The sequence below is a fragment of the Tauraco erythrolophus genome, unplaced genomic scaffold (genome assembly GCF_009769465.1).
Source record: "Tauraco erythrolophus isolate bTauEry1 unplaced genomic scaffold, bTauEry1.pri scaffold_51_arrow_ctg1, whole genome shotgun sequence".
In the NCBI taxonomy this organism is placed as follows: domain Eukaryota; kingdom Metazoa; phylum Chordata; class Aves; order Musophagiformes; family Musophagidae; genus Tauraco; species Tauraco erythrolophus.
In genome coordinates, this window is record NW_028238619.1 from 423671 (window position 1) to 436837 (window position 13167).

Below are 13167 nucleotides of genomic sequence, written 5' to 3' on the forward strand. Positions count from 1 at the left end.
GCTGAACACAGTATTCTAGGTGGGGTCTCACGAGAGCTGAGTAGAGAGGCAGAATCACTTCCCTTGACCTGCTGGCCACACTTCTTTTGATACAGCCCAGGATACAATTGGCTGTCTGGGCTGCCAGTGCACATTGCTGGCTCATGTTGAGCTTCTCATCCACCAGCACTCCCAAGTCCTTTTCCTCAGGGCTGCTCTCAATCCATTCTCCGCCCAGCCTGTACTTGTGCATGGGATTGCCCCGACCCACGTGCAGGACCTTGCACTTGGCCTTGTTGAACTTCATGAGGTTCTCACAGGCCCACCTCTCCAGCCTGTCAAGGTCCCTCTGGATGGCATCCCTTCCCTCCAGCACATCCACAACACCACACAACTTGGTGTCATCTGCAAACTTGCTGAGGGTGCACTCGATCCCACTGTCCATGTCTCCAACAAAGATGTTAAATAGCACTGGTCCCAGTACTGACCCAGTGAGGAGCACCACTCGTCACTGGCCTCCACGTGGATATTGAACTGTTGACCACAACTCTTTGAGTGCGACTATCCAGCCAATTCCTTAGCCACCGAGTGGTCCTTCCATCAAAACCATGTCTTTCCAGTTTAGAGACAAGGATGTCGTGTGGGACAGTATCAAATGCTTTGGATAAGTTCAGGCAGATGATGTCAGTTGCTCTTCCCCTATCCATCAATGCTGTAACCTTGTCATAGAAGGCCACCAAATTAGTCAGGCAGGATTTGCCCTTAGTGAAGCCATGTTGGCTGTCACCAATCACCTCCTTATTTTCTATTTTCCTGGCATAGTCGCCAGGAGGATCTGCTCCATGATCTTGCCGGGCACAAGAGCTGAGACTGACTGGCCTGTAGTTCCCTGGGTCTTCTTTTTTTCCCTTTTTAAAGATGGGGGCTATGTTTCCCCTCTTCCAGTCATTGGGAACTTCACCAGATTGCCACGACTTCTGAAATATGATGCATAGTGGCTTCATAGAATCATAGAATCATAGAATGGTTAGGGCTGGAAGGGACCTTCAAAGGTCATCTAGTCCAACCCCCCTGTAAGGAACAGGGATATCTCCAACTAGATCAGGTTGCTCAGGGCCTCGTCCAACCTGGCCTTGAACGTCTCCAGGGATGGAGCATCCACCACCTCATCTGCCAGTTCCCTCAGGACCCGCGGATGCACCTCGTCTGGTCCCATGGACTTGTCCACCTTCAGGTTCTTAAGATGGTCTCGGACCTGATCTTCTCCTACAGTGGGTGGTTCTTCATTCTCACAGTCCCTGCCTTTGCCTTCTGTGACTTGGGCTGTGCCACTGGAGCTCTTGCCAGTGAAGACTGAGGGAAAGAAGTCATTGAGAACCTCAGCCTTCTCCATATCCCAGGTAGACAGGTCCCCCATTTCCTTCCGGAGAGGGCCTACATTTTCCCTAGATGTCTTTTTATCACTGACATATCTCTAGAAGTTTTTCTTGTTGCCCTTGATGTCCCTGGCCAGATTTAACGCTATCAGGGCTTTAGCTTTCCTAACCTCATCTGTGGTTGCTCGGACAATCACTCTGTATTCTTCCCAGGCTACCTGTCCTTGCTTCCACCCTCTATAGGCCTTCTTTTTGCGTCTGAGTTGGTCCAGAAGCTCCTTGTTCATCCATGCAGGCCTCCTGGTGTTTCTACCTGACTTTCTCTTTGTTGGGATGCACCGCTCCTGAGCTTGGAGGAGGTGATCCTTGAATATTAACCAGCTTTCTTGTGCCCCTCTTCCCTCCAGGGCCTCATCCCATTGTACTTTAGCGAGGAGATCCCTGAAGAGGACAAAGTCTGATCTCCTGAAATCCAGGGTAGTGAGCCTGCTATGCACCCTCCTTGCTTCTCTAAGTATCTTGAATTCTACCATTTCATGATAGCTGCAGCCAAGCCTGTCCTTGAGCGTCACATTCCCCACCAGCCCTTCATTGTTGGTGAGAACAAGGTCCAGCAAAGCACCTCTCCTCGTTGGTTCCTCTACCACTTGGAGAAGGGGGTTATCATCCATGCATTCCAGGAACCTCCTGGATTGCCTATGCCCTGCTGTGTTGTCCTTCCAATAGATATCACGATGGTTGACATCCCCCATGAGGACCAGGGCTTGTGAACATGAGGCAGCTCCTGTCTGTCTGTAGAGGGCCTCATCCACCTCCAAATATGCTACATTTGGAGAGGATGGAAGAAAATGGTCTGTGGGCGCTGGGAGAAGAGTCGGGGAGGGGATGGTGGAGTAGGCCATGAGCAGGAATGTGGGCATCATTTTCCTGTTAATTTCATTCCATAACTACTACTGAAATTTTACTGGTCTCCTGACACCAGGGTATGTGACTGTAGTGGGGAGAGGAGGGAAAAGATTGACAGCAAGAAGGAAAGAGAGGAGAGAGATCTGACTTTTTCAACTGCTTCAGATTCACTCTTAACTTTATAAAGTATCTCAATACTTGATGATATGATGAGACCTTTCTGGTACAAGTACTGTTAGAAGGTTAGATGCCTCCAGTCATTGCTTTGTCTATCCATAATTGATAAACAAAAATAATAATTAAGAAAACAAAGAAAAAAATAATAAAAACAAAAAACCCCACACAAACCCCACAAAACAAACAAAACCAAAAGAACCCAACCACAGAGCTTAGAAAAACAAGGCCTTAAGAAGTTTCAGTTTGCTTCCTCACAAAACATCCAACATGCTGTTACTGTCTCGTAGGATATGCATTCACATCCTGCAAAACACTGAAGTCATGTTACAAGATTATTATCAAAACAATACTATTTTTCTAAGTAAGTGTTTGTAAAAACCCAGAAAACCTAAACCAAGTTATATCGATGTCCATATGTAATCCATATCCACCTTAAGAGTGGATAAAAATTATCGAGACTTATATGGGTTACCTAAGTATGTTATATATTTTTCCTCACAAATTCATTTCAGAAACATAACATTCCAATAGTATGTTAACAGAAAGGAATCAGTCTGTAGTATCGTAAAGAAGAGGATCTAAGTAGTCCTTTAACAATTAATAAAATGTACCCATGTTCAAACTTTGTTTAGGACTTTGTGACCTCACACTGCCTTTGTGTTTAATTCTTTGACAATTTATTTATAATAGGATACTTGCATACCAAAAGGTTGTCTCAAAGGAAGTCAAAACAAATTGTAAATTTTCTGAATAATAATTCATGTTACAAAAATTCACCAGTAGCATCTGGAAAAATACCAATATAAATATAGCTGTTGGATTTACTACTGATTTCATTAAATTAAATTTTTAAATAGAAGTATAGAAATTGCCATAGGTCATAAGCTCCTCAAAAGATGAAGAAAAAAATAATAAAATTCAACAGTTTCTCTCTGTTTTTAAAATTAATAATATGTCATAGCAATAAAATATATAATTTGAGTTTAGGTTTAAACATGGGCACATTATAGATATTTATTTATTATGCAAAAAGTATAATTCCAGCGAAGAATTTCACAAGATATTACTAGTGTTTGCACAATTACAGTACTGTGGTTCTATAAATTGCAAGTACAAAACAAATTAACACTAGAATTTTCAAAACTGAGTCAGTTTTAAATTACAGGACAACATACCAGCAGTGAAATCCACAAAAAAAAAATCATTCTGATGTAATCTTTTCCAGATGCTACCAGGACAACTTTGCAAGTATAAACTTCTGTAAAGAACATTTTTATAGAGACATTTTTAGATTTTGACTTTGAGCTACAGACAGTTTGTTTTTTGAAAATCAGAATTATCTGTAGAAGATTAATTTGTTTCTCATTACAGTTTCGGATTTCTTCTTCATCCATAAAATTAACTGCAGTGAACTTCCAGGAGTAAAAAGCTGTCTTTTTTCAGGCTTGAATAAGAGGAGAAATAGTCACTTGTCCTGAAATCTGGCTACAATTAAACACATTGAAAACAAATTAAAAGCTGTAAATGTAAAACTTTGGGTACTTTGCTGTGATCCTTTGTTATACAAGTACTGAACTATACAATAACAATCAGTTAGCATCACCTACGTTTTTCTAACAAATGCTTAAAGTATTACTTAAATAGACCATAAATATAAAATAAAATAGGAAAAGACAATAGTTACCTTTTCCAACTGGGCATTTTTTTTTGATTTGTACAAAAACTCCCCCACTGCCACAAAGACAGAAAGCACCAATCCTGCTGCCAGCACGATGAAGATTCCTCCAATATTTTGAACTCCCAAAGCACTGGCCTCTTTACTTTCCTCCTCTGGGCAGCCATTGCCTCTCCACCATTTCTCTTTCATCATGTGGAGCTTGCCCTCCTCTTGCAGCTGAAGAATTGCTATAGTGATCTTGTCTCTATATGGAGAACCTAAAGAGACCACAGGGAGCATATATTGCATGGAGTATGTTTTAAGGAAAGTTAGTTAATCCTGATAAGAATAAAACATATTATAATATCACATTAAAAACTATATCCTCTACAACCATAATATTTATTGAAAAACCATTTACATCTCACTACAGTCACACTGATCACAAAAATACAAACCCACACAAGCACACATATGTAAATATATATGCATAAAACTTGATTCTGTAAGTCATGCAACTTGATGCAGCAAGTCCTATCACACTTAATGCCACGATCTCAAACATCTTCATGTCCAACTATTATATCCAGCCAAATAGTATTCATCTTTCAATTTCCATCAGGCTTTTAATTATGCTGCAGTAGGTTTATTGCATATACATACATACATACATACATACATACATAAATCCACAGGCTGTTGCTTCAGAGCTTGTTACCCTAAAGCTAATCTAAGGTCTGATATGTAACAAACACTTTATACTATTACTTCATTAGAAGAAGAAACAACAATTTTAGGATAAAGTTACAAAATTCTCTATTTGATAGACTGTCAGGCACTTAAGATACTTTCCAAGCACGCACTTGTTTATTAGCAGATACCAATGCATTCAGAAAGATAAGTTTAAATGTGCTTGGATAACACAGGTGTAACTGTTCAGTTTTAATGTATTTCTTTCTCATAATTCAGTATTTTAAAATGACATTATAATTTTTCAGCTTTTGAACATTTCAATATATCAAGGGGTAGTTCAAAGGGTAGTGTCATATCTTTGTATGTCATCTGCTCTCTTTGTCTAGTGCATAAGAACTTTTCAATGAGTATTTTAAAATCTACATTAATTAATGAATAATACCAATGGAGAAAGCTTTTCTTTTCTGAATGTCAGAGAGCAAATCACATCAGTTAGAAGTGTTTTCTATGTTAAGATTTGTGTAATGTTTAAGGAGAGAACAAAGCCATCATTTTTCTTCACCTCCTTCAAAAATAGGAACAAAAGACTCTTCATTAAAGAGATTAAGAAATCTCAGGGAAAAAAAAAAAGAGTAGATGAAAAGGCATGGCATCCTCTGTTTCATGTGATATGAATGCGATTCTACAAAGAATACCTCCTCTTTTTCTTTCTGTCATAATAATGCTACTCACTTGCTACAATTTTTAGTGTTTCCTTTGGCTGAGTAATAATATGCATTTTCATTAACTTGATACCTCTAAAAAAAAAAAAATCCTCAGCATCTTTTAGAGAGATGCTGTCCATTTGAGTATTTTATATAGTCTATCAACTGTGAAGGAGACGAAGGAATGCATGGATATTTTATGCTCTTTATACTCTCAGAAAACATATATTTTCTTTGGAATTTCTTTCAATTTATTCTGTATTTCTTAAATTTCTTCTTACACATCTGGAACTTATGAGAATAAAGCTAATCCTAAAGTGTTAGTGTGCCAGCATGGAAGTAAAACATAGAAAGGACCATTAATTACAAAACACTCCAAGCTTTTCCTTTATTCCAGAATTAAAAGTGGGAAAATCTGGCCTCAAAGTATTTAAGTTGCAAGAACTTGTGCTTTTATCATCTATACTTAGAAAGGAATGATGTTCTGTACTAGGAGCTGAACTGTGTTTACACAGGACTTTACGAGAAGCAGAAAGGAAGGAAAAACTCTTTTCGACTCTCTTGTGTATGCAGGGGCTTAAGTCACACCATTTCAAACCATCCTGATTATGCTGAAACCCTGGAAAACCTTGTACTTGACACATTTCTTCAGTCAGATGGAAGAAGGAAAGTGATTAGTCCACAAGAGCCTGGGGAAGTGTAAGTGCGTACTATAATCTTTTGGAGATATTTTCAGTGTTACACTGCCTATAAATATTTAACAACAACAACTTAAATAACATTAGATTCTAAGAAATAATTTTGGACCTTGTTTAAGCCATCTTCTGCTCTGACAGGCTGCTTTTTAATTAAACTGATTTGCATTTCATTTCCACATTTTCTGTTGGTCTAAATATAGCCAGTACCAACTATTCTTCATGTATTATGTATATATTCTAGGGACCAGATTTCTAGACATACAGTTCTAGACCATTTGAAGCACTTAAAAATGAATTAACTGGGAAATTCATAGATAGAAATTATAAAGCACAGGCTAATCCTATCTACAATTATTTAAGTTTACAGGGATTGCATTAGAAGTGTGTAGTTAATAGTGATTAAGTCCAACAGTATCATTTACTGTTGGTGATTCGCGAAATTTTGCACAAATGGTTGTGGATTGGACAGATTACACAGCCTTTGGTGTTTCTACTGGAATATTTGTATTTGTTATACCTTATGATCTTGTCTTTAAAATGATAATCACACAAATAAGGATCAATGTGGGAAGACGAACATCGCATACTGCTGCTGTTAAATTAAACATTTGAAATTTTATATCCATGAAAAAGTTGGCATTCGGTATTCTAGTCTATTTCTGAATGACTTACAATGATCTAAATTCATGGATTCACATTTTGCAACAAACAATGTGAACACCTAATAATCTGATAGTTAAAAAAGTAATTTTTAATACTATTTATACTGATTCAAGTAGTTATTAAGAGAATCAAAGAAGCATAGCAACAATATTTTTTCCTAAGGTTTTATTTGCTCCTAGATTTTTTTTCTGATACAAGCTGGATTGCAAGTCCCAGCAATAGAAAATCCACCCAGAAGAACCTGAATGGCTAAAAGTATCATGATTTGAACTGTGGATGATCAAGTTAACATACAAAAAGAAGAGTTTTCTCTTCTAATAGAGAATATAGACAGGGCATCCAGATTACACTCTGCTTGTTAAACCTGATTTTCTTGCAGAAATGAAAAATTTCGGCAAGCAAATGTAAAAGATTTTTGACATTTACTGGTAATTTTCACCATCACTCCTATGACATGACTGAAAAATTAATTACGCCCTTCCATGAGGTGTTGCAAGACGACCACGTCCTGTTTTATTTAAAATATTTTTTAAAATCAGAAGTATTTCATTTAAAACTGTTGATTGTTCAAGAGAAAAAAATAAAATGAAACCAGAACCTTTAAGACTCCTTGACAATGTATACAAATGCATTTTAAAAATACAGTATAAATAAGAGTAAAGTCATAAAGTAGAAGGGAAAAAAAAAGAGAGAGAAAGAGAATAAAATTCTTCTATGTCAAGAAATGTGAACATCACATCTCAATCTTCAATAAAAAGACAATCGGTTGAAAAAAAATATTACCAGTCTGTGCATGGGGGAAGACCAGGAGGGGACAGAAACAGTGATATTTAAAACTCCATCCCAAAATCAGGGAAAGAGATGAGTATATAATCTACCATTGAGTGGAGAGAAAAAGAGAAGTCTAATACAGAAATATCTCTCCCTCTCTTCTCCTGTTTCTTACTGCTTTAATTTCTCTATCAACTGACAAGCTATTCCCATGACAAACTGGGACTGGAGGGCCTATAGGACATAATCTGTACATTATTTGCTGATCTCAGTCTAGCTGCTCTTTGCAGGAATGAGAATTTCTGCTAGAAGAAGAATTTTAAGACCTTCTGTTATAGATTATGGAGACCTCAGTGCCTTCCTGTGATCAACAAACTCAATAAGAGACACAATAATTTCTATTTGCAGTTACCGGCTTATGAAAATTTACAATTAAAATGAAAAAAATCATAAAATTCTAATATGTGAAACATAATGCAGGAGTTATACATAGGTAAGTTTTCTTCCCTGAAGTCTCAGTATATAAAGATTTATGCACATAATGATATGTTCAGTCATAAAGTATGAACACATAAGCTTTATATATTGAGACTTCACTGCATACAGATTAGTATGTTGAAATCTTGCTGATCTGGCTGGTCTTGATAAGGCTTCCTACTAAATTACAATGTAGTAAAATCTCCTGCCTGGTTACTCTTAGTCTGTTTTAGTCATCTCATCAAATACAAAAGGAGTTGGAGCATACTGAGGCCTCTAGAACTGAATTTGATCCTAAACAAAAAGGAATAGCAGCATTCCACTAACTCCTTCATTAACAATGTTGAACCAGGATCTTTTTTGTTTCGTCATTCCAGGTGCATTTTACCAAAAGAAATCACTGCAAATTGTCTGATATTTTGAAAGTTGATGACTATAGGATATAGTTACATGTTGATTTGCTAGACAGAAAAATCCATTCTGAACACTCCGACATCACTGACAGTGTCTTTTGTTCCTACTGCTTTTCTCTTTTGTTATTAAAAACCCTGAGACTATTCAACTTGCAATACTATTTCATACTCTGCGTACTTGGCCTAAGCAAAAGAGAAAGGTAGTTAAGAGTACACTATAATACTCAAAATCTAGGTATAAAATTTAGATCAAGAACTTATTCTAATGCTGAAGCATTTATTGGAAAGAGAAAGTAACAGGAAAAATATTCTTTTAATATCTAGTTGTTGAAACTGTATGTGACTAGTTTACATTGAACAAAACAACCAATTCAAGTTCTAGTTATAGCAGTCGAAAGGAAGAAACATCAAACTCAGCAGAGAAGTGGTTTGGGCTTTTTTGTTTTGAAGGCTGTATTTTTTCAGCATGAGCCTATTCCCATTGTGATTACACCAGACTGATCTAGGTATCCTAAAGCTAGCTTGGGTACATATACATAAGCTGCAGTCATGGTCTCACTCCAGTGTAGATACATCTGAAATTTCCACAGAAATGCTGGCTAACACCATTTATACTACTGAGGATGAGTGGAATCGTTTAAGTCTTGGCATATCAACATTATCCCATAGCTTAGCCCCATCGAGAATCACAGACTAAATGTTCTGCCACCAAACTGATTGCATGCTTAGTTAAAACATATTTGAAAGTTTTGTTCGTTATATTGTTCTGTTATCTCTGTCCATCAGTTACTATGATTAAGCTTTCCTTTTGTTTTTATCAGATAAAATTTAGCCCTAGTCTTTGGAAGAGACATTCCTTGCTAGAGGATGACTGCTGACACACTAAGCGGAGTTCAGTTTCTCTTAAGTGTCATGCACTCTAGAGTCATAGGCATGACAGAAGCAAGATGGAAGGGATTTCATTTGCATGTAATTGTGAAGTAGACGTTTAGACTATGAGGGACCATGGAAAAACTACTTCCCACACCCTTATGCATCACAGGGCCTGAAACAGCTTCCAGGAATCTAGCATAGTCAGCACTCAGTAATAAAGACTGACAGCCACAGTTATAACCTGCCATAGAAAAGGAATAGGCAGCTCAGGGGCACTGGTTATAGGAGAAGGACTTACTTTAGCTCCAAGTAAATGTTTTTCTTTTAAAAGTCACAGTTGGCTCTGCTTTCTAGCTCTCTTAACCCTCTCTGGGATGGGAGAGAAGCAACAGAGAGAACGGACAACATAGCTTAGTTCACTCTTCTTATTGGTGGATTCCAAAGTCTCCAAGCAACACATGAAGAAAGAAGAGGGATCCTGTCAGTTCCCATCCCTGGTTCTGTTTTCAAAATCAGCTCATTTTCACATAAGAAAAGATCATGGAAGACTCCAGATTGTGGAGTAATGCCATTGCTGTAGCTGGGGATTTGATGGATTAAAATTCTTTGTCAATCACAGGAAGCAAGCAGCACCCCACAGTGAAGAGACAAGCAATAAATCAAAGAAAAGGCAACAGTTCCTGCAAACTTGACACAGGAGCAGATCCTCTATCTGAAAATCTGGATCTCAGTTGAACTCCAAGTAAACGAGCAAAACTCAACAATTAAAAGAAAAGCCACTGTTGAAAAGGTGTTCTCAGTAACAAAATAAGCCACTTAGGTAAGAAGCAGTAATTGGCCAGGTATTTTCAGGAGTATAGGAAAAACCTGAGATCATTGCATTACACCAGGAGATGGATGTAGATTCTAAATGTAGCTTTGATAACAGGCCTTATTTGTGATGTTCAATGAAACACTTTTTCCTGTTTCTTAGCTCTGTGTCTCACAGCAAATGTATTGGTTCATATTTATGAAATGATCAGACATCACAGCATTCTCACCCCTAAGGTATATATGAATTAATAGTAAAGCATCTTAGGCACACAGGGTTTAAACATACTTCCCAAGTATACTGAAAATAACTTTGAGTGGACATAGATCTTTTTAATGTAGGTAGGTGTGAAAAATCTTGGGTTTGCCACCCCAACAGATGAGTAACATTTATATACATTTCCTATTCATTTATGATTAATGCATTAAAATATGAAGTAGATTTAAATATTAATAAAAATATATACTTCATGCTGCTCTACTATCTATCCTACTTCCTTATGGACCTTTAGTTCATGGACTTTTAGACTTCTGGTCATGAAGAAGCCTTTTGCAAATTTCTTTAAATACTCCACATGTTGTGGACAATATTGGGAATAATTAATAAAGTGGCAGATCTAATATAGGAAACACTTGTAACTTTAATTTGGTTGTCTTGTGTATACATTAGATTTCCTCTTCTTGTCTTTCTGATTAAATACATAACTCCAAATTTTACTGTTGTTTTCCAAAAGATGTATCAGGATAAAATATTTATCAGAATGGGTTAACATTTCTGATGAAACAAAATCAGAGTTTTGTGATTCTGATTGTTAACCTCAACACTTCATGATGCATTAACATTACCATATTGTAATATCAGATATATTGTAAATATTAAATATTCATTAAGTTGCAAAGTTGCAGTTACTACAATGGAAAATCCTCAGTAGATGTCTAAAACAGTCTAAGCTACCCCATATCTAGTTAAAACTGCAAACATTCAAAATAAAACCCAAAATAAAGCTGACCACTATTCCTTTTTACATATATATACATATTCATCTTTGAGCTACATGTGTGGCTTGGAAAAGACAAGTTGCTGGTAAGAGGCAGGAAATATTTTAAATCAGTATTTTATGTCAAATGTAATCAAAACCCTTTCGCAAGTGGTGTGTTCTCTATTTGTTTTCACTTCTCCTCAGTCATAACCATTCCCAACTCATGTTAATTTCTGGTCATTTCTTTACAGAATCATCATTAAAAAGTTCATATAGGTTTATAAAGCTGAAATGTAACCAAGACGGATCATACAGCTGAAATTTATTTCATATTAAATTTCTCAAAATTTTCCAGCTATGAGTATGAAACATAATCGGTATCAAAATTAGATGCATACATGGGACATTTAGGATTACAATAGCCATTCATGAATTCTTGTGCTCGTAAAGACTTATGGTTTTAGGACTGGGAAGGGGACATCCTAGAATATATTAATTTGTAACTAGTTTGAAATATATTTATCCTCTATGGCGAGTAAATGACAAAAAAACATGGTTGCCTATAATTAATAATTTAAATTAAATATCACGATAACGGGTTTAATAGTTAATATACACCGTTTTTCTCTATTTCCTTTTGTAATATGCAGATAATCTGAACAGAACGAAGGAAGCTTTTCTTTGATCTTTGGAAAAGGAGGCATCAGCTAACTGTGTGTATCATATATACAGCGAGATTAAGAAGCCTTAACTATTCAGTGTGCTTAAAAATATTAGCTTTCAGTGTTTTGCTCATCGTGCTGTTTGTCTATAAAGCGCCATCACATACTCAAAGCCATGGTGCTAGTTTTTTCATTTAGCCTGGCCAACTTAGAAAATTCTGTCCTCAACAGTGGGGGTGGATGAAATAGTAAGAATTCAGATTTATGAAGTCATTTCAGAAAATTAAATTTCTTTTCCATTACAAGGGAATCATTTGGGCGTAGAAAACGAAACTAGGTAGGCTCAAACCAAAAGACAGCAAATAGCTTCTGTTCACACCTTTTGGATGCAAATTAAAGTCACTGTTCAAAGATAACAGTCTTGATTCTGCAGTTAAAAAGTCTGAAGTACTTTCATCATAAAACTCTTGTATTTCAGTACTATGAAAGGCAGAATTCTAGAAGTGTCCTCCGGACATGGTCTAGTCCACCCCACATGCTCAAGCTGCAGCATGTTACTCAGGGCACATTGTCCAGCTGAGTTCTGAATATCTGCAAGGATGGAGATTCTACAACATCTCCAGGTAACCTGTTGTAATGTTTGATCACTTATCATCCCTATTCTAAAGAAGTATTTGTGTGTGTGTGGTGTTTGCCTCTCACATTCAAATAGAATTTATTTTATTTAAGTTTATGCTATGCCTCTTGTCTAGTCACTTGTTACCACTAAAAAAGTCTGGCTCCCTCTTCATTATTTTCGCTCATCAGGTACTTATATGCATTGATCAGATCTCCCCTGAGCTGCCTTTTCTTCAGGCTGAACAGTCCCAGCCCTGTCAGCCTCTCCTGTAACCTTCAGAAAGGCTGAGGTCAGTTTGCTTTCAGGTATTACATGTCCTTCAGAAGAATCTTAAAGCATTGTAGTTAAACTACAGGACATCAAGTGGAGGATGATACTTATTCGGTGAAATTGTGTTTCTGGGAAATCAAATTCCACTTCTAATAGGTAGTGAAAAAGCAATACTTAGCCAGGAAATGCAAGACAGACAAAATAAATCGCTGATGCTATAGCTTTTTCAGATCAAGAATTCCTAAAACCATGCAAATACAGTGTGCTAAAATGCAACACACTAGTCTGCTTCTAATTAGGGGCGACATAGATAGAGACATTTTAAATTTGTAGATCAGTCTCCGAGAACGCAATACATACATATGATACTAGGCACTGCAACATCGATACTGAAGTTTTAATAATGTAATTGCTTCAGTTACATCTGTTCGGTAAATTC

The 13167-nt window shown here is 36.9% G+C and overlaps 1 protein-coding gene across 1 annotated transcript in view; it reads right to left on the reverse strand.

Annotated features, from left to right (window-relative positions):
- The window catches only part of LOC104381319 (glutamate receptor ionotropic, kainate 2), a gene marked incomplete at its 5' end in the record, with an annotated part of 116504 nt that overhangs the window by 13593 nt on the left and 89744 nt on the right, over positions 1-13167 (reverse strand). The window contains 1 exon segment of the mRNA XM_086630818.1: positions 4123-4373. Within this exon segment, the coding sequence (XP_086486944.1) occupies positions 4123-4373 (251 nt within the window).